This window comes from Odontesthes bonariensis, chromosome 23, assembly GCF_027942865.1.
Source record: "Odontesthes bonariensis isolate fOdoBon6 chromosome 23, fOdoBon6.hap1, whole genome shotgun sequence".
NCBI lineage: Eukaryota > Metazoa > Chordata > Actinopteri > Atheriniformes > Atherinopsidae > Odontesthes > Odontesthes bonariensis.
Genome location: NC_134528.1, coordinates 6,685,512 through 6,706,822, shown reverse-complemented (window position 1 = coordinate 6,706,822; position 21,311 = coordinate 6,685,512). Strand labels below are relative to the sequence as shown.

Genomic DNA, 21,311 nt, shown 5'->3' with positions numbered 1-21,311 from the left:
CAGCATGGCTTTCTGTCTTAATTAAGCTCATACACATCTTTCACTGAAAGAACATTTTCAGCCCACACACCACAGAAAAACTCCTGCACGTGCTGTGATAAATGTTCACTCTAGATGCCTGAATGTAGGTTTTTTTTCAAACCGGCAGATTTACATCTTTGTTTCAGACTCAGAATAGACAAGATATTGTCTATTTCTATTGTTCTGAAAAATGCATCAAAGGTGTGAGTCCTAGGCAATATGAAGTAAAAGTTATTGAGCTCTCTGAGCTGATAAAGAGAGCAAATGATTGCAGTCATGATGAGTCATAACTCTGCGTGTTGTGTGCGCAGCTGCAACCTCTGGCTCCCGACAGCTTTCTGAGCTACAGCCATCTCAGCCACAGTGTCAGCAGCCACCTGGACTCATCAACCGAGAGCAGCGAGGCTGGGACTGACATTCCCCTTTCACGAAATGGTAAGATACTACTTCCAGTGCATTATTCAGTGTGGTTTATTGGAGGCCTGGACAAATATTACAACTGCTTCAACAGTAATGCGAGAATAAGAGACTCCACTATTTGGGTCGAGGGGAACTGAAACTTTACCCCCTATTCTTATTCCTGCTTTATTCTGAGTTTGAAAAATAATCTAAAAACATTTTTGTTGGACAATGCAGTTGCTTCTTCTTTGTCAAATCAATGGCCTTGAACTCTGAATTAATTTTATTTCAGTTATTTCACCGTATATCAGTTACAAACTAAGAAGTGCTCAATCTAACAATGTTTTCAGAACTTGCAAGCGAGGAGCTCTGCCTATAGAAACTTTTACTGCGCAGGGTGAAATGCTGTGAGAGCACTACAGTATCTTAAAGAACTAATGGAAGTAATTAGTTGTAAAAGTGATCTACCAGTGATTTGCAGTTTACTTAGAGCAGTCCAAACAAGCAGGTGTTGAGGCTTTGGTTTGCCCCTGTACTCAACAATACAGTGACTTCTTGCTAATTGCACAGCAAACACAAAAGGCTGTGCTTATACCCCTGCATTATGGCCCCACTTCCCAACCTGAGGTCACCACACAAACAGGTCCAAATCACACACAGCTCTACAGCCCAGAAACAATCTGACAAACTGTTGTGGTGTGCTGCATGCATCACAGCATTGCAGTTCACAGTGGGACGCTAAGCTAGGGGGGTTTAACCGTTGAGATGGAGCTACAATGGATGTCTTTTATAGGAATTATTTCAGCCTAGGTCTTTAAATAAACTCATGGACACACCATGAGAGTCAGGCAGTTGTTAAATCATTATCAACAAAAGAATTAGGATATTTTTAACTAAAATCTAATGAGTTCAAAATTAATAGTCTGAACAAAATAGATCTTCCTGGAAGAGGCTGCTGTTCCAGAAGAAGAAGCCATCTTGAACTTTTATGATAAACTTAGCTCTTCCTGTAACTTTCAGGAGGGCATCTTAGTCATTTTGGACTGTCACGCTCTTTTCATGAATGACATCAAGCCCAGAAACGGCATACAAAATACATGCTGAAATCCAAGGTACAGAAACCACAATACATGGGAAAGAATGAAGGTCATCTTTGATTTCCCTCTGCAAATTAACTTCCAGAAGTATTCCAAATAAATCACCACGAGTGGAGAAAGTTCTCTCCCCTCTGCTACGCTTTTCTACTATTCAGTGGTAGCAACACCTCTTAACAGCAGCTGTAATTATAGCTATTTCAGGCACAGAATTTTAGCTGCAGTAAATGATTGCAGAATTTATTTAGAAGCATGATTTTCGGATATAATTGATTTACATCCTCCCAAAATTTTTCACAATCCAGTTGAAGCTTACATGAATTAATATGATGCATGCAAGCCACGGAAATAATTGTTGATGCCTTTCAGGCACTAACTTTTCTCTGTGCCTTCAGTAAATCCTGACACAGTGTGCTTTGGTAAATATCTGGCTCATTCATTTACTGTAAACCTGAGGCTCCCCGTTTTCTATCCAGTTACTATGGCGATGCAGTTTCAATAAAACAACTCCCATCTCCCTGTCTGCACAGAGCGCCAACAGATCCTGAAGGGGGTCCAGAATATTGTGGTGAAAGCTGCCCGCCGGCGCTCCAAAGCCCTGGAGGTGGATGCCCTGCGGATACCGCTCGCCCCTTCTCCCTTGGACCCCAAGAAGCAGAAAAGCAGCCTCTCTTTAAGCGAGGCTCCCCCGAGAGGTTTGCCTATGCGGCACGGCAGACAGCCCAGCCCTGAGCTGAGACATGCCACCTCAGACGATAACTTGTCCAGCAGCACCGGGGAAGGACCTGGTCCACAGGCGACCTGGACGCGCCCTCGTTACCGCCAGGTTGCCACCAAGAACCAAACACCTCGTGAGGTGGACTTTGAAGCTCGCCGCAAGAAGAGACGCTCACGTTCTTTTGAGGTCACTGGTCAAGCGGTGAGTATTTTTCCTGTGCAGTACATTATAAATATGTATTATCTGAAAACTACTCTAACAAGAAAATGTCACAAGTACTGGGTGTCTGCCATGTGTTAACTTAGTCTCTCGTGACTCACTGATTTTCTACCTTCTGACTTGCAGTTGCCTCAGACAAAGACAACCACAGCTCAGAGGTTTCGCCCTCTGGACAGCACGTCAGACCCTCATCTCCACATCAACGGTCAACCTCAGGCCCCCATGCTACGTCCTCAGTACAGAGGAGTCCCGCCTCTCGCCAAAGTCAGGCCCCCCCACAACAACCACCAAACAGGTCAGCCATTGTCTCTGCCAGTGAAGAGATATTTGCATTCCTCACTCATGGGAGTGAGAGTCCGCACTGTAAGAAAGTGCACGCCCCTCCTGTGTCTTAAATACATTGAGTTGGTGGTAAATTAGCTTGTTAAGGTCTGACACATCAAACAGAAAATTAGATCATGTCGTAACTTTAAATGTCCAACAAGGAAAGTCCCATTTAAAGGAGCACCATCCGTCTGCTCATCTGTAAGAAGTGTAAACTGTGGTCTGGATACGTTTGTATTTCTGAGATAAGAATATGGCAAAATGCACAGTAAAACTAAAATAAAACCTCAAGACGCAGTGGTGCCGTTTTTAGAGCATATGGACAAACCTTCAGAAAAACATGTAACATTTTAAGCTTTATTCATTTAGAAGGAATCAAATCGTGGTCTCAGCCTGTTTTCTAGCTAATAGCTCACAACTGTAGTCATCTACAGGTAACTATTAACAAAAAAAGCAGATGCCTCCACGTCTGGTGATGCTTGACTGTATTTCTCTGTTCTCACGAATAATAAGGCCTGAAAATGTAAAAATGAGGATGGCGATATATCCCTGCAGATTTCATGGTGTGTCCATTGATACAAAACAAACTAACACAGTGAAGCAGAGAAAAGACCATCAGGAGCTGCAAATAGTTTATAGTGCAGAGTTGTCTTTGACTTCCTCCAGAAAATTGAGAATAACGCGGCTGGTGCATCAATCATATGATAACGTCTTCTTCAGGCAGTCCACATAAATGTACACAAATGGAAAATCTCTTCCTTCACACACAGCCACCACAGGCATGTCAGATGTAAAAATGTAAGATGGGCTTTTTCTCAGCAAAAAATAAGGACACAAACGTTTCTGAACTGCAAGCCACAGAGCTTTAAGTCAGAGTTAATTTAAATAATTTCCTCATTATAGGAAACTCCCATAAGTGCATATGCAACAGATCACTCTGTTAGCGCTGGGCCTTTCGGTAAATACCATCAGAAATCACCCCAAAGTTTGGGTTCGGGTTAACCCTTACCCCACACTGCAAGAAGCTTAAAGTGTTAGTAGATAGTAACCATTAGGGCTGTAGCGATACACTAATCTCACGATACGAAACGATACGCAATATTCAGCCATCAATACGATACGATACACTTACATCATTTTCTGGGGGACAGTGTGATTTGACATGAATCGTCGCTGATTGGACTGGTGGTCCAACCTTTGAACCGGAAGGACCACACAGCCAGACAAACTGAAACAAACAAACATGTCTCAAACGTGAGAGCTTTATACAACATTTTTATGAACTATTTTATCACTGTTTTGTATAATGTGACCCCCTGGCATTGTATTGTATTACCTTAATGTTCTGTGTTTTCACTAATTGTAACGTCTGACTTTTCAATAAAGTTTGCTTTAAAAAAAATGAAAATAATTTAAATTTTTAAAACTAAAGTAAAAAATCGATACTTTATCGGGAAACGAAATATCAATATATATCGCAGTATCGATAAAATTGCTCAGCCCTAGTAACCGTGATCTCTATTTTAAATTAGTCTTATTTTTCTTTCTATAGGCTCAAATGCTGAGTGTTCCACAGCCAACATGAATAACCTGAAGCGAGGACCTCAGCTCCGGCAGCCCCAGCCCCTCCTCTACGTGACCACGGCGGCCACCGGGGCTCAGCGTACGCGCAGACACTGAGCCCAACACCAGCTGATCCCGAAAGAGAGCCCTCTACTAATCGCATCCCCCTTTAAAAAAAAAAAAAAAAAAACACTGAACCCCTCAGTGACATGAAGCCAGATTACGAGACAGAACCTACGACGCTAAGCAGACAAAGGCTGGATGCCAGCGCAGGCCTCCCGCGTGCTCCTGTGAGCACTGAGGGGCGGCGCCGACCGTCGAGCTCCCAGAAATCTGCTACAGAAGACAAAGATTGGCAGACGTACAGCACGTGTTCGTTCCTGTCAAGTGTTTTTGACTTTGGCTTGCTGTTGTGCTGAGTTACTTGTGTTTCATCAAGTCAGGATGACGTCAAGCTCAATGTGAGCGTAAGAGTGTGCTACTGTTTATTCTTTGTCAGCGTATGTGGTTTTTGGAACTTTCAGTGGTCATTATGAAGCCCTGAAACTGTGTAAATAGGGGATGCGTAAGGGACTCGGCCTCAGTGTGATGTTGTATATAAGAACCGAGGGAAAAGCCCGGCTGTGTTTGTCAAAAGGAAGTTGAGAAAATACACACTAACAACAATGTGAATGCAGTTTATTGAGCTGTGGCCTACAGTTAAAACATGTCAGCATAAATGTTTCTTGTAGTGGGACTTTTGCGATGTGGCACACTGGTATTTGTTTTTTTTTTTTTTTTTTTTTTCTCTTTTTTTTTTTCTTTGAGTTTGATTTATTGTGCACTTGTGGATTCCACACTGTATCTCCGCACTTCCCAGGTCTCTGCCTTTCCACACCACAGATTCACCTTTTAAAAGTCATGTCTGTGTAGATGAACAGTTTTTTTTTTTTTCCAGATTCGTTGGGTCACGTTTTTCATTGTTTGACTGTTGCCTTTTCTTTTATGATATTGACATTGCTTTCATGATTACTACTTTCTATTGTTTTATTTTGTATTTTTTTTGTACCCAAATAAAACGAATTGTTTAAAATTTGACTTATTTTTCCAGTTTACTGTGAGCGACGTTGTGTTGTTGTTTTGGGAGAGCGCACAATAAATTCTGGTCATTTACACCATCATAGACGAGGCCATAAAGTTGCACAAATGGTGCAACTGTGCTAAAAAGAAAATACAGTTTTTCTACCAGCAGCTTGTCAACAGCTGTACCTTCAGTAACCAAAGAAGATGATGATTTTGAACCAAGCAATATTATGAAACAACTTGTGCTCCTGTTCTTATTTTAGTTATTTCCTGTTCACAAACCAAAGCATCAGTCCAGCCACTGCTTACAGTATTCCCCAAGCTCTTCTTATGATTTAAAATAAAATGTAGTTTGAAATGAAAATGCAGGGATTGCAGTGCTTAAATACGTGAAAGCTGGGATGGCATTTCCTCAACACCCTCAGCCTCAACAGGCATCTCTTACTTAGCAAAACTTTACAGGTGCGAGCAGTTCAGACAGTCAGGGCAAAAACGCTCGTTTCCCACCCAGACTCGTGCTCTGCTGCCAGGGAAGATGCAGAGTGGAGTAACAGCTTTCTGTGCCCAATTTAAAACGCATCAAAGCGACAATAACATTGAAAATTTCAGTAAGAAGAAAAAGGAATACCTTTGAGATATAAATTGTCTCAAGAGCATTCCAAATTAACGCAAGAAAGCTGTCCTTGTACCCTTGTAATAGAGACTAAGGGTTAAAACAACAACAACCACTTGACTGCCCTGTTCTCTGGGACCATAACAAGGTTGTTGTAAAGGAACTGAAAGGCACTTGTACACCAACCATCCCATCCCAACAACTATCAAAGTAGCAGACAAAGACAGTTTATCTCCATTATATCAGCTTAAACAATGTAAAAGAAATCATTCTTTTTTTTTTTTAATCATTATTATTCATAGACGTTACATGCGCCCCCTCTGCTGGTTCTCATGGGTAAATGCATGTCTTTCCTCGGGCCGTCTTGTCCTCCTCCCCCAGGTGTTTCCGGTCTAGTCGATTGAAGCAAACTAATAAAGAGGGGGAGGCAGCTCAGCTCCATTTCTGTCCTCCCCTCTGATTGTGTCTCCAAACACAGTTTCTCTGATCTGATTGTTTTCATTTGTTTGTTTGTTTTTAGTGATTGGTCAGGCGGTCTTTCTGTGGATTTATCTCTTAGATTAAGGTAGATCAGACTTTAAAGGGAGGGGGCATACGTCCTTCCCTATGTGAGTTGCCCTGAGTGATCTCTCTTCTTTTTGGTCATTATGGCCAGCTCATCAGTTTTTCCATTAAGTAATGCTAATTAAACCTTAACTTCTTCTGGTTTTATTATAATAAGGAACGATCATTAGCCAACAGTAGATGACAACAGGAATGGGGGAGCTTTAAAAACTACAGGAGTATGTGTGGGTGTGATGTTGATATGAAATGGCTCAACAAGAAAAAAATTAATAAGTGAATGATGGGTTCGCAAAAAAAAACATTTAGATAAGTCTCAAACAGAAGGCAGGGTGGAACCTTGAATCTATGAGTGGATAATCCAAGCAGGCCTTCTGTCATAGTTAACCAATTTCACTTTTAACATCATTGATAGATGCCACGTTGAGCAACCTTGGTGTGTTACGTTTGGGTCCCAGACAAACTGAGTCCATACGCATGGACTGAAAATCAGTTTGTCTTAAAACAGCAAATACAGAGTTTATGACATACAGTCTGACTGTGTTCCAAAGAAAATCTGTATAGATGAGTCCAAAGGACCCCTAAACCTGACAAAGAAAATGGCTGAAAGTGTTTTTGTTAATATACTCCTACACGCCTGAACAGGCAGTTTTTGTTTGTCTCTTCGGCTGCTTCTCCCCAGTACCTCTAAGGACTTCTGACTTGTTTTGGTTTCCTGTGCCCTCATTTAAAAATATTAAAAGTATTAATGCACATTTAGTAGAAATTCAAAGATCTGAATGATTCGAATTTAAAATTATACAAATGGTATGAAATGCACATTTTATCGACCATTCAGATAAAGAATATACAGTAATTAACAACACAAGCTTATCTATGAGTTCTGGTGGTGTATTTTGCCGAACAGAAAAAAAAAAAGGTCTGGATAATTATTTTAAATAACGGCATCTGTTTTTGTGCAACCCCAAAAGGGAGTACTGGTCCAGGGACACCATAATATAAAACAAATAGTTGGTAAGAATAGATTGGAAACCAAACATCTTGAGCACTACTTTTAGCAGTTATATACACTGTAGGGTTACGGAACCGATTTATTGTCAATAACATCTCCTAAAATCAGTGGGAAACGAAAAGCAGTCAATGATTAAATACAAGACTTCAGAGACGGAAATACCGCCCATCGTTTCTTTCAAGCTGTAATCCTGTCCAATGAAAACGCGCTTGTTGCCTGATCGATGTTTCCATCGACCAATGAGAGGCGGGATTACCATCCCTTCTGTTGGGTTTGTATGGCTGATTTGCAACCCGCCGAAGCATCAGCAGAGAAGAAGAGAAAATGTCGCTTGCTTCGACTCGGACCGTTCTAGGATCAGTGTTCTTGTAGGAGAAAATAGACGGCATTTCGGTGAGTGGGACAGCCGTCACTAGTTGCATCTAAAGTTAGAGTTCATGTGTATTCGTTGAATCGTGATATGTCCCACTGCTGTCGGCTCCAGTTTAACGTTGCAGGCCTGCTGAACAGAAAACATTAGCAGTAACGGCTGGCAGCCATGATGTATGTCAGTTACGTTGAATACAGCTGTTTTGATGAAATTTACGTCTTTGTTAGCTTAAAGTTCAGGGGGGAGGGGGGGGTTACCGCAGAGCTACAACTATCAGTCCACAGCTTGGCTAATTATGCATCCAGAATTTTACACACAATATTGTACAACTGGCTTTTGGCGTTATATTTTATAAGTTCATTGTTTGCGCCTCGGAAATGTTGATTCGGGAACTGGCGCGAGACTCAAAACCGTATGATCGCGCAGTCGATGACGTCATATTCGCCATCCTTTCACAGTTGTCTTTAAATAACTTGATCACAGTTTATTTGTTTGACCGGAAATATACAGCTGTCCTCACATTAGCCTTCAGTTATAAGAGTTTCTTCTCGGGTCAGCTGAGATAAGACAGAAAGTAAAGCTCATTCCCGAATTAACTTGTGTTGTATGTTCTGGCTGTTAGATTTTTTATTTTTTTGCACATGCTATTATTGCCTTCTTTGTGTTTTTCCATGCTGTGAAGACGTATGATGCCCTCACTGCTTCACACAATCCCGCAGCCTCTTGGGTTTACAGCAACAGTGTTGCACCGACATTTTTTTGTGTGTGTGTGAGCTTTAAAGTAAGATCCAGATTAAGATTACATCATATGTAATCACTGCACAGTGCAAAAGTGCATTTACAAATGCTCTAAATCCCACATTTAATTGAAAATGGTTGGATGCAGCATCAACGATTTCCATTTGCTACTTCGCCCCGGTTCATCCTGAACGAGTTTGGACCGACACCAAACCTATTTAAGGGTGAAATTAACATCTATATGATGTGTTTTCCAGTATGTTCTTGCTTCTCTCTCAACTTTCTTCAAACTTGTCATTGTCATCAAATTCCAAATATAATTAACTCCAATTTTAACATTTCATATGTTGTCTCTGAACAGTTTTCCTCTTAGATATAAGGTTTATATTATTTGCCAATCATTCCTTTCTGTTTCTGCTTACAGCCTAAACAACAATAAAGCTCATTTGCAAACATTGTTTTAGGTAATCGGTTGAATTTCTGTATAAAACATTGTTCCTGGGACAAAGTTGGCAGATACAAATCAATTGATTTAACCTGATAATACTGAAATATTTCAATACAATGGGCAAGAAAAGCAATGAATATATTTAAGAGGTAAGAATCTGTCAATTTTAGGACATGGATGACTGAAAAAAAATAGATTGTCCTGTGGGACCTCATTCATTAACACTGGGCATGCCAAATAAATATGGTTTATACCCATAAATATCTCCACCGAGGCTTCCAATTTAGTAGTGTTACAAATATATTGTCATCAGTTCCAACAGTCTTCAGTTGGAGCTAAAACAAAACAACAAAAGCCGACTGGTACTCACCATTTCTCCTGTTTTCTTTTTCAGATGAAATTTTAGCTGTGGGGTTGCCATGAGTGTTCATAAACATCATGAAAGTGGATAAAAGTCACATCTTGTAACAATTTGATTTTGAAGACTGAACTAAAAGAGAAGGATTCGGCTTATTACCCGCTTTGTCAGGTCAGCTTTAGCCATTACCACTTGTGAAAGTGTAAGACTGTATTTGCAAGCCTCAGAGATAGCCTTAACTAATAATCATACTCCTTTTTCTTCTCCTGCAGCTTGAAAGGTAACATTTCGGCAGAGACATGGACCCGTCCACTCAGGTGGTGGGTCTGGATGCGCAGGGGAACATGCTCTTCACAGTGGTAAAGCCAGTTATGGGCATTTTTCAGATGTCAGAGCAAGGCAGCAGTGTATCACAAGGGGGCATGACCCTGCACGGTTTAACTGAAAACACATTAGTCCTGCCTCAGGAACAGGGTCAGGCTCAGTTAGACCAGAACCAGATGGAAATGAACAACATTCAGCATCATATGCAGGTTTCCGCCTCAGTCCAGAGTGAAGATGTGTCACAGAATCAGGAGCTTCCACAAAATTCGACCGCAAACCCAGAATCCACGAGCCACATGCCGTTTGCAGAGGTTTCGTCACTCCTGGATCCCAACATGAAAGGATCTAAGGCTCGTAAGTGGCCAGTTATTTAAAAAATCAGTGTAAACTCTGAGGTTCTATTGATTAAGCTCCATGTACAATGCAAATGTGTAATCTGGCCTCAGTTTTTCTGTCACTTTGTTTTGCTGGTAGATAAAACGGTTTTACTTCAACAAATTGCCTTTTCAGATTCAATCAAATGCTGTGGAAACCCAACCTCGCGGTGCTAATTTATCTCCTCCTGTCTTTCTCCATCTTCAGGGAAATATCTCATCTCTTATGATGAAATTAAAAGGCGCCTGCAGGCCCCAGAGAAGATGTCTCTGCGCTCTCTGGCGGCGTACACTCGGGTGAGCAGAGGCCCCGCCAGCAAGAAAACACTTCTGGAGTCTCTGAATGTCCTCGGCCTCACGCCAAGCACAACTACCTCTGTGTCCTCCTCGTTCTCCAAACTCACTGAAGGTGACCTGTGTGTGTGGGTGCAGAGCAGTGTTACATTTGAGAGTGTGTAGCAGTGTTTAGAAGACTTTAATTTGACTCTTTCGTTTTAGGCGACACCAGAGCTCTGTGTGAAGATATGAAAGATTTTGCACATGATTACATCGACTACAGCAACATGGCTAAACAGCTCATCCCCGAGACGAATACAGTTCAGCACTGGTCCAAAATTATTGAGACTAAGTACGAATGTCCACACCATAGGTCTTGTGTTTATCAAAATCAACATAATGAATTAACATCAACACCCTTTCCCCCTTTCTACTCTTTTTTTTTTTTCTCCCAGAAACCATCTTGAGGATATGAGAAAATGCTTCAAGGATCCGCTTAACAGCGGAGCGTTTGACAACGTCACTCATGGCCTCGGTCTTGGAATGTTGGACGTTGCACTGGACATGATCGTTATGGTGATCGAACAGCAGATTCGCATCCTGTCTGGCGCGGCGGCGTCAGACCCAGTTGACTCGGGGCCGTCTTTGCGTCGCATTCGCAGGCGACACCGCAAAATCCACTCGGCTGACAACGAGAAGCTTCAGAAGATGTCTGGAGGGGTGAAAGAGCAAGGAAAGCTCGTTTCCAAAGGCAAGGTCCGAGCCAGAGCCAGGAAGAAAGTGAGGCCAGAAACTGGAGCCTCTGGTCATGTTGAGACCCAAGCAGAGCAGGGTGATGTGGAGAATAATGTCCTCACCCTGGTCTCTGTGGGTTATGAGGCCGTTTCTACTGGTCTCAGTTCAGCTGGAACTGTTTAACAACTGGTCACATCTCTGTTGTAAGACTCGGTAACAGTCCTATTCAAAAGAATAGAGCTCCTATGAGAGAAACAACATAGAAGCTGTCGTATCATGGCAAAATTCCTAATTCTTCCCCGTGGCCCTACCACCAGGACTTCTCCCTCATTTTTTCATAGTTGCTGGTGGGGTAGGTGTGCCTTTTTCCTTTAAAAATTAAGGAGTAGTGGTAACTTGCTTCTGCAAAACGGAGGGGTAAGGCCAAGTGTGAAAACTGGGATCGGGCCTTAAATCTTGGAGTGGAAGTTAAAGGAATAGTTTGACACTTTCTATACTTTCTTGCAGCATGTAGCTGCAAACAGCCACTGGTTTGTTGATCTTTTGTTGGGAGCATTAATGAAATGTTCCTTTGCATTGAGCTTGTATAAGTAAAATTGTGTTTTTAAAGAGTTATTTTGACATGGAAATTATGTGTTGAAACACGAATCAATCTGCAAGGGAGAATTATTGTTGTTGTTGGCAGAGTGTGTTGGTTTTGAGAGGATGGATAAATTCACCGATGTCGGTCAGAAAGAACAAAAAGCTAAACTTACTTGCCTAAAAAATGACACATGACGCATCGTGGTGCATTTTCCTGCTGATTGATTCCACACTCGTTCTCCTGCCTGTTAGTCTTACCTTAAGGCGAGCTCACTGAAATGAGTTGATTATTACCTTTTTATTATTATGAATTTAAAAAAAGGAAGAAAAAAAAGACAGTTACATGCACAGTTGAGTCGAGCTACACTCAGAATTCAACTTGCACCAATGAATCGAATCACCGTCTTATTCCCAGAATACCAACACAGCAAGTTATTGACTGAAGTATGTCCAACACCGCGGACTGTGTGAGTACACATTGAAGCCTTTCTGCCGCTTCAAGCTTTCTTTGTGTGAGATCATCGTACATGTAAGCAGAGCTAACCTCCCTGCACAGACGTCGTCTTTAAGTTACTGCTGCGGTTATAAAATCAGGATTTTATTAGAGCAGGGCGACCACAAGTTTATTTTCTGTCACAATGTTTCCTTGGTCACAGACAGTGACCAAAATAGATAAATGCCTGTTTGTGTTAGCTCAGGTTTGAGAGTTTTTTTTATGCTCAGATTAACATTTTAAAAGTCCATTTTTGGTCTGACCAGCGCAGTTGTTTTTTTTTTTTTTTTCCTTATTTGTTCCTAGTGTCACATTGATTGAGTCTAACAAAGCAAGCGGCACGCATATACAGAAAATACAAGAGAGACGGATGTTTGCTGATTCTTCAGACATGCCTGACAGCCGATTGAAAGGCCCTAATGAATAGCTGGCCCATTCATTTAAAACTGGTCTGTTTAAATGTGGAAACGAGTAAAAACATGATCAGTAATACACCGACTATAGATTTGTGCCTTTTGTAACCCAATTTAAAAGAAACTAAACTCTACTAAACTAAGAGTAGAAAACAGTCCTACCACCCACACCAAAGTTGAGAGCGATCACCTTCCATCACTTCATGTACAAAAACCAAAAGGGTAAAAGGTTTCTTCACGTGACTTTACACCTGGTGTCTCTTTCTTTTTTTTTTTAGTCCCCCTTCCAGTCGTTACACTAAGCTAAGCTAACCTGCTACATGACACACCTGTGGCGTCGATATTCTTCTCCAAGTGGTAGCAAACTGCATTTCTGAAAATGTCAAACTATTCCCTGAAGCGAATAAGTCATTTTTTTTTCTTTTTAATAGCTGTAAAAGCAAATATAATATTTTCGTGCTGTTTTCAGAAAAAAGAAGTTGTATGAATGTAAAACATGCACAGAAATGGAGATGAGGATTATGTATGATTTGCCGATGGTACGGTGTCTCTTGTTTTTCTGTTTTATTTATTGTTTTAGATCTCTAGTACTGAAAATGATTGTTCTGTTTGCTGTTTTTACTACAATAAGAGTAGAGTCAAATATAAATATGTATACTTTGCCAGTACTTTGTTTTGAAGAAAATAAACCAGCTCAGAAACACTGACGGTGGATGTGTGTGTGTGTTCCTGTTGATGAAATGTTTTAAAGGAGTCGAGTTGAAAGTTCGTTCTTTACTGCGTGAATCCCACCTGTGTAGATGCCAGATCCCCACCTGTCCTTGTTGTTGTTTTGGCTCAGATGTTCTAGAAGCAGAAAGGCATTATGGGAGATTTTAGGGCGGTAGGAATACACTCAGCAGAGTGAGCCAAGTGTTAATACCTTAATTGTGCACACCCACACACACTCACACATGGCTGTTGGATGAGGGCGCAGCTTTAGTGAGGATTTTCTCTGTAATAACCCCCGAGAGGGAGGAGACAGCCAAGTGGATCACAAAGAAGAGAAGCGAGACGAGGCGTGAGCTAAAAAAGAAAAGAAATAGACTTTCATTTTGCACAAAACGACCCCGAAAGGCGGCATGAAGTGCAGCAGCTCCATTAAACTGAGGTTCAGGTTGAGGTAGGGGTCCTCAAATCCACAGCTAATGACTCCAAAGGGCAGAGCTGAAAGGAGAAGAAAAGAGGGCCGTTTCAGAAAGTGCTGCGTGTTGTGGAAGATGTCAAACTGAGAAAGTTTCACCATCAGCGGTTGAGAGACGGCAGGACTGAGCGGAATGGGGCACCCTAATGTGCCACTCGCCTACAAACACGCACGAGCCCACAGAGATAAACGCATATCCATTCGACTGCAACCCAACACGCCAAACGGTGAGTGGAGCAGCAGGGATGGCTTATAGCTGTAGTCAACTGTCAGTATGTGTTGGACCTTAAATGTTGGCTTCGATGTCAGTGCGCTGCAGATAACCCCAACACTGCATGTTCTGTGTAAAGATAATTCATTACTGCTGAGCAGCTTAATTAGCCGAGTTAAAGGTTAATCGCCATGTTTGAAAACACTGGACTCAGGGCCGTTTCTAGCTTTGTGGGGGCCCTAAGCCAGATGCTGTTTTGGTGGCCCCTAGTTTGTCAAACTACAATGAAGGGATTTCTAACCCTTTAGATGGAACACTAAGATCTATTACAATTTATGAGCAAAGCAGGCTACGGTTAAAATGAAACATATTAAGTTGAGCCACTCAGGCAAGGTACACTAATAAAAAAACTATAATACAAAGAAAACATCAATCAATAAATAAAACAGATTTTGAGCTTTTTTCAAAAATATTAAACATTGTAATGTACAGCGTCCCTTTAAACACAATTACAAAGTTGTCACTTTTAAGAAGTTTCTGCATTAATTTACACATTGTACTAGTTACAGTAATAAAACTAAGAAAAATGATCCACTGCCACAATATTCTAAAATAATCAACATGATGCCGAACATTTATAAATCACTTTCAAATTATTAACTGTAGCACACTTCTAATTAGATGCCTATAACAAGTATGTAAACAACACATGCCTTACCTTTATCCTTAGACCGTTTTTCTTCCTCCGTTTTCTTTTTCTTCCGTTTTTCCGCACCACTAATATAACTTCTTTTTGATGCCATTACGGCGTTTGTCTTGTTTACTTTTCTCGCTAACAGGAATGATGTCATAGCTGTTGGCGGCCCGCTACGCCACTCAATGGCTGCGTTCGAAACCGCATACTACATAGTTGCATATGGCATACTTCCATACTGCATACTCATCGATCAGACAGTATGCAGAGTGTTTACCCACAGTGCATTTCGCTCCTGCCCGAGCCGAAATCAGCCGGCCTGAAGCTGATTTCGCTTAAGCTCTAAACTCTGTAAACTTTAGCAACATTTGAAACATTTTCAGGCGAGAAAGTAGTCGTTTAGATCCCCAACGTGTTGAAAACCTGACAAAATACCGGCTATTTACAATTTTGTTCCGACGAATTCGGCGCTACTAAAGCTAGCCGCAGTGAGCAACGCACTTCCGGTTATTTTCACAAAATAAAATACCCGTTTCCTTTTATCATAGGGAAAGCCATTACAATACAATTGGTGCTTTTGTTTTGAAAACAGGAAGTGAACCTACCCTCGTTGTAGCTAGCTTGAAACTGCCATTTTGACAGGAAATGACTATAGGCGACGTCACGTTACGTTGCATCTTGGGTAGTTTGAGTATGAGTAGTAACCTCATGATGCATACCCAACATTTCGGCGAATCTAGTATGCATCCGGGAACTTCTCGCTTACTCAAACTCGCATTCTAACTCAAAACGTTAGTAGGAGTAGTAGGAGAAGTATGCGGTTTCGAACACAGCCAATGTGTGACAGCGCTGTCCAACAAATATGATCTAATAATGCCACAAAAACACCAGCCACAGTCCATCTTTGCAGATAAATACAGGACATTTTAAATCTCTTCAGATGAGGTCGAACATGCAGCTTTGGGGCCCCCTGGTGGCTATGGGGCCCTAAGCATTCGCCGAGTTCGCCTATAGCAAGAAACGGCTCTGACTGTACTTTCCATTTATTTTACGACCATTGCAGATATACAAACCAGCATTCATCCCTTTACAACACAATAAGATGGACATATCAGCGTTTATGTATTACTAATGTTTTTCTGCAGCTCTTTATTTAAGTTCCGTAATATGCGATATATGTTCCTATCATTTCAGGCATCCATTGTTGCCCTGATATTCGTGCAGAAACTACAAAAGCGGCAACATAATTACCAAAATTGACAGAGCTATGTGAAACATTGCAGTGATAATCAATGGTGTTGGTTTTGGTAGTTTAGATATTGTGGTATTGCACTAAAATGACTGCACAGCTGTACGCCTTAATCTAAAGGAAAACTCCAAGTGCTTTTTAACTGGTCCCTTATTTCAAACTTAGATTAATCACGAATGGTGATTAATTAAATGTTTTGGAATAGATTCGGGTAGCAGGAAAAATACATCAATCATCCAAATCAATTCAAGTGAAAACACTTGGTTTTTCTGATTTAAATGGACAGAAGTAAAAGCTTTCCAATACGTTTATTGGACTGTGTGAAAATTGTGGCGAGTTGTGTTACATATGGCCAAAAACACTTGTCACACAGATCATCATGTTTGCAATTACCAATTTGACCATCCTGCCTTGCATTCAGTCCAATAGGAGAGAGTGCTTTCCCTCGAATAAAAATATAATTACAAGAACGGCTGCTGCAGGTGGAGTGGAAGTAATTTTAGCTAAACGTTTGCTGACCCGTACAGGGTCAGTTGTCGGTCTGTTCAGCTAATCACATGCTAAGAGTTGGAAAAATAGGCCCCCGGGTCTAATAACACACACATTTTCCCTTAAATGAATGTCACATCTCAAGCCATCTTCCAAGGTCAGATCTGTCAAACACAACAGCACAATGAACAATTGTTTTAAATATTTCCTTTGACCATTTCTGCTCATGTTAACGGTCTGCTTGATGTAAACGTTTGACCGATGCTGATCACACATGACTACACCATTTTTCTACCATTAAGTGAGTTTGATGGAGAACATGAAGGCAAACCCTATGGTGCATCACGAGTTGTGTATATGTCCTATGGTAATAAGAAGCTGATCACTGCCATTTTAAGATGAGGACTCATTTAGAACTACTTCAGAAGACTTGAATTATGCATTACATAAACCTTCTTCTGTACCAGGCAGCGTTGCTTTTTTTCCTGTATATATAGGAGCTGATTAGATTTTTGGAGCCAGGCCCAATGACTATTTAAGAGGCTGCCCTTTTTTGTCTATTTTTTTTAAAGTTTTTGTAGCTGTTTTATGTGAACATATTAAGTTGAAATCATTTTACATGCTAATCATTAACATGTTCTGTAATGGTAGCTTTTAGTTTAGGATACCCCTGTGTCTAAATTCAGCTGCTAATATGGTTCTAAAGTTTAGACGTCCTCTTACACGCTCATTACCACAAAGACCATACACTTAAGGAAAGTACCGGTTATTTGGATCTAAGCCAGAAGCTAAGGTCGCCAATAATGACCATGCTTCAAATTATTTTGTAATGCTGTTATCTCGAGTTCACAAGTTCAAATCATCCCATTATCTTGAGATAACAAAGCTTGTTTTGTAGTGATCAAGTTAATTGTATTGTAATTACCAGAAAACAAATGGGTTTCCTCTCATAGCTTCCAACATTCAGGTTTCATTGGGGAAGTTGCTGGTTGAAGCAGAGAAGTTGGAGTTGGTCAACCTAACAACTCGACTGCTGCAAATAAGACTTTGCATTTATGCTCCCTGTGTAGTTACACTCATGACTGTGTGATCAAATCAACCACCAGACACTCGATTACTCGAGACAATGAGGCAAATTTACCCCATCTTTGTAGTCTTAAATAATATTAACAATGGCATTAATATCACCAATCACAGGCACGGTTCAAATTGGCTTCAATAAGAAAGAACATAGGCTAACATCTGGATTTTGCACAAGTAGAAGGTGCTGAATTAAAATGTGCTTGTATGCTTGTCAGCTCGTCTACTGCATAAAGTGTAGTTCTTATGTAGCACACATCAGCTGTACTGCTGCAATAGTCCCAGCACATGAGCTGAACCACTGTTGGAGTGATACTCATATTCCCTATTCCCCCATACAGCATCCATACCACCTAACCTTTTATTCGTCACCTTTTCTTGACTCATTTATCTTTTTCTTTTTGTTTCTCATCAGACAACTTGAACAATGCACTGGGCGCCATCAGAGTCCTTGGTGTGGAGCTGATTGAAGACGAACTGAAACCCCATCTGAACACAGTACTGGCGAACATCAAGGAGAGGAGTGAGTTCATTCGGTTGCACTCTTTAACACTTTAAGATAATCACTTCGAAGAGGTGTTTATTTTAAGTCCTGCTATTCCTCAAGGATCAGCTAACACACTGTGTGAAATAAATCAGAGCTTAGAATAGATTACAAGGTTTCTTTTTTACTATCACAACATGCATTTCATGTTAAATTAATTTTATTGCAAAATTGCATAAAGCAGCTGATCTAATCCATGCATTGGCATCTATATCATGACAGTCCTCGATCTAAAGATAACAACCATTGCAAAACCACATCAATTAAGAATAAGGGTTCAGAGCCTGCAAAGGGATGACAGTATTTAAGTATTTCAGTTGACGTTAAGCTTGTGCCTCCCAGCATGAAAGCAACGGGGGGCAGAGATAAATAAGGGTCAGCCAGATCACATGCAGTGTGTTGCTAAACCAGACTAAAAGACTCAATTCTGCTCAAAGATTAAAGATACTTAACAGCCACAGCTTGATAAATGTCCAGATCACACGATCTCCTCTCTAAAGACAAAATATTGGCTTTTGGCCTCATAAAATGATTCTGAAATGTTAGATTGTTTAGTTATAACGATTGTATCGGTTAGACTATTGTGTTGTTTTTTTATTTTCTTTAATGCGACTCTTTTTTTTCGTCCAGAGAAAGGCGCTGCAGAGCAGGTAGTGGTCAGTGGGATCCTGCCAATCCTGGCCCTGTCGCTGAGGAGCAGAGGGCCTCTGACCCCGCTGACGGCAAAACTGGTGGCTGAGCTTGCCAAAGAATGTAGGTTATTCGCAGAGATACACACAGCGTTTATTATTCATTATCGAAGTGTTAAATATCAGTCGTCGGAATGATCGTTGATAGGACCTAAACATTATGTTTGCTCCAGAAGATTTTAGTCCACTTCTCCACCCTTTGCCGTGCATTTTTCTGAACATTTATGGAGTTTTTCCTGTTTTCTGTCAGCTGTGGTTCGTAAAGGTTTCGGTGACGCAGGCTTGGTTACAGCGCTGCTGTCGCTCCTGACCAGTACAAATGAAGAGCTGCTCATTCATGCTGCAAGAACCATCTCACGCATGTCCTATGACAGCTGTAAGTCTCATGAAACATTTTAGATACAACCATACAAGTGTTTGAGTGTCTCCTGTAGTCTTAGTTTTATACAAGCGCAGCATAATTATGTGAAAAAATTCCCAAAAAGATTTAGAGCCTTTAGCCCGGTTTCTCCTTACTGAGTTTAATTCTTACTTAGATGTGAAGAAAACCTTGCACTGATGCTCGAAAAAATGTATACACCCACTTGAGGAAGTTTTTGTTTCTAAGGAGACTTTTTGCATGTTAGAGGGATTGGAAACACCTAGTTGCATCTGACCTGGCAAAGATTAGAACAATGTGACACAACAGCTCTGTTGGCACCCATATTCTCCCGCCCGTTGCCTCAGGTCAGCTGACCAGCTGCTCCTGGAGGTCTAAACTAAAGCTTAGAGGAGACAGAGCTTTTAGTGTTGCTGCTCCCAAACTATGGAACGATTTCCCATCACATATTAGAAGTGTCCCTTTATTGTCCACTTTTTAAAACTCATCTTAAGACACATTTTTATTCTTTGGCTTTTAACACATGTTGAGACTTTTGCTCTTTCTTCTGTTATCAAGTTTTATTGTTTCTGTTGTCTTTTCCATATTTTGCATGTTTATTGATTTTCGTCTGTACAGCACTTTGTCGCAGCTACTGATGTTTTAAAGTGCTTTATAAATAATGTAGTAGTAGTAGGAAGCTGGCAAACTATTAACTCACATAACTGACTGACATCTTTCCAGATATTGATATAAAGTTGTTGTTTTTGCTTAGGATAACTATTACTTTTACAAATCTATAACCGCAAGCAACACAGCCCATACTGCTACCCTCTGGTGACGCTGCGCTGTGTAGTGTATCTGCTTCAGATCAGTCAATGGAAATGTATCAGATTCACAGTTTAGACGCCGTTTAATTTGGAAATCCTCTCTAAATATCTGAGATCAGACTAAACCGTTTCTGTGTCGTAATGCACCGCTCGGTCTTATTTTGGGGGAGTAAAACGGAACTTGTGAAGAAGACATCATTTTTGTTTTTCTTTGGAAAAACGTGGGTAAAGATAAAAAAGCTGATTAAGTTTGTGCAGATGGGATTCATTTCCATTGTGTTTAATGTGTAGAAGACCAGCCACATTCTTTTTGCAATAAGAGCGTTTAGGGTGTATTTTTCAAAATATTGTTAAGAAATTAAGAATTTCTCTTGGGCCCATTTGTTTCCTTCCCATTAAAGTTGAATAATATTTATGAACATAAATCAAGAGCCTATTATTTAACTAAAAGGTCATTGTGCAAATTCTTCTTCTGTCCTCTTCAGCTAAGCAGCAGGAAATGTTTCTGAGGCGAGGCGCAGTGCCTCGTCTTGTTGCCATCCTGCTCCGATTTCCAGATAAGGAGGAGCTGGAGGAGGTCTGCCTTCAGGCCCTCTGTAACCTCAGCGGCATGGGAGTGGCAGAGGAGGCTGGGATGGTTTGGGAGAGAGGAGCGCCCGTGAGGCCTGGGGAGTCTGTGTTTCATGGCGTTTCTCCTCACACCTGTGGTTTTGCCTCCTTTGTGACTCTGGTCCGTGTCTCTCAGTGGGGACCAGGTCAGTACGAAGTCAGCATAGAGGATTTCCAGCGCTGCTCCTCCTCCTTCTGGAACCTTCACGGGAACAAACGGGAAACGCGTTGGTTCCCGTTCTTCAGTTCGGGCAGCTGTTCAAATTTTTTTAAGGGGATTAAATTCTCCACGAGGAACGTTCCTCGGACAAGGAGTCTGAAGACTCGCGTGTTCCACACTTTCTTATGACAGCTTAAAAATGAAACACAGTGGCCTGAATTTTTATGAAGAAAAATGAACAAAACAGCTATAAAAGTGTGTTTCATTTACAGAGTCAGATCTCAGAACCGGGACTGACTTCACAACCATTATGTTCCATTACAGCTATTCAGAAGGTGGATTTTGTTCAATAACCTGGTTCTTAGCAGTACAACAAATAAAATGGTATTTTAGACAAAAACAGTAGCAATATGTTCTCGGTGTTAACAAAGAGCAGTTAGACAGTACTATGTGTGCTGTTGATTTAATGAGATGCAAATAGACAGAAGTGCTAATAGAAAACATATCACTGTCGCTTT

The 21,311-nt window shown here is 41.0% G+C and overlaps 3 protein-coding genes across 4 annotated transcripts in view; all 3 read left to right on the top strand.

Moving 5' to 3' along the window:
• Window positions 1-5,415, top strand: part of kif19 (kinesin family member 19) — a 35,261-nt gene extending 29,846 nt beyond the window's left edge. Inside the window, exons 17-20 of the mRNA XM_075457293.1 lie at window positions 333-456; window positions 2,045-2,433; window positions 2,578-2,746; window positions 4,328-5,415. Coding sequence (XP_075313408.1) covers window positions 333-456; window positions 2,045-2,433; window positions 2,578-2,746; window positions 4,328-4,455 — 810 coding nt within the window. The 3' untranslated portion in view covers window positions 4,456-5,415. The remainder of the gene's footprint in view (window positions 1-332; window positions 457-2,044; window positions 2,434-2,577; window positions 2,747-4,327) is intronic.
• A 2,443-nt stretch (window positions 5,416-7,858) lies between these two features.
• LOC142373856 (uncharacterized) lies at window positions 7,859-13,404 on the top strand. 2 transcript variants are annotated; one of them, XM_075457304.1, is made up of 6 exons: window positions 7,859-7,979; window positions 9,537-9,671; window positions 9,773-10,178; window positions 10,407-10,607; window positions 10,697-10,826; window positions 10,930-13,404. In XM_075457304.1, the coding sequence occupies exons 3-6, from the start codon at window positions 9,800-9,802 to the stop codon at window positions 11,390-11,392; spliced, it is 1,173 nt and encodes a 390-aa protein (XP_075313419.1). In that variant the 5' UTR covers window positions 7,859-7,979; window positions 9,537-9,671; window positions 9,773-9,799; the 3' UTR covers window positions 11,393-13,404. The 2 variants fall into 2 exon arrangements, with proteins under 2 accessions (XP_075313419.1, XP_075313420.1); XM_075457305.1 differs by lacking the exon at window positions 9,537-9,671.
• A 389-nt stretch (window positions 13,405-13,793) lies between these two features.
• LOC142373866 (rap1 GTPase-GDP dissociation stimulator 1-A) lies at window positions 13,794-21,044 on the top strand. Its single transcript, XM_075457319.1, has 5 exons — window positions 13,794-14,107; window positions 18,019-18,126; window positions 18,778-18,900; window positions 19,087-19,212; window positions 20,510-21,044. The coding sequence occupies exons 1-5, from the start codon at window positions 14,014-14,016 to the stop codon at window positions 20,980-20,982; spliced, it is 924 nt and encodes a 307-aa protein (XP_075313434.1). The 5' UTR covers window positions 13,794-14,013; the 3' UTR covers window positions 20,983-21,044.
• Window positions 21,045-21,311: the final 267 nt, after the last annotated feature.

Bases quoted from the DNA above. Each gene is read 5' to 3' on its own strand.
- LOC142373856 (XM_075457305.1), top strand. From the start codon at position 9,800: ATGGACCCGTCCACTCAGGTGGTGGGTCTGGATGCGCAGGGGAACATG. The intron at 10,179-10,406 runs GTAAGTGGCCAG...CTCCATCTTCAG, and splicing joins CATGAAAGGATCTAAGGCTC to GGAAATATCTCATCTCTTAT. The intron at 10,608-10,696 runs GTGACCTGTGTG...CTTTCGTTTTAG, and splicing joins GTTCTCCAAACTCACTGAAG to GCGACACCAGAGCTCTGTGT.
- LOC142373866 (XM_075457319.1), top strand. From the start codon at position 14,014: ATGGGGCACCCTAATGTGCCACTCGCCTACAAACACGCACGAGCCCAC. The intron at 14,108-18,018 runs GTGAGTGGAGCA...GTTTCTCATCAG, and splicing joins GCAACCCAACACGCCAAACG to ACAACTTGAACAATGCACTG. The intron at 19,213-20,509 runs GTAAGTCTCATG...TGTCCTCTTCAG, and splicing joins ACGCATGTCCTATGACAGCT to CTAAGCAGCAGGAAATGTTT.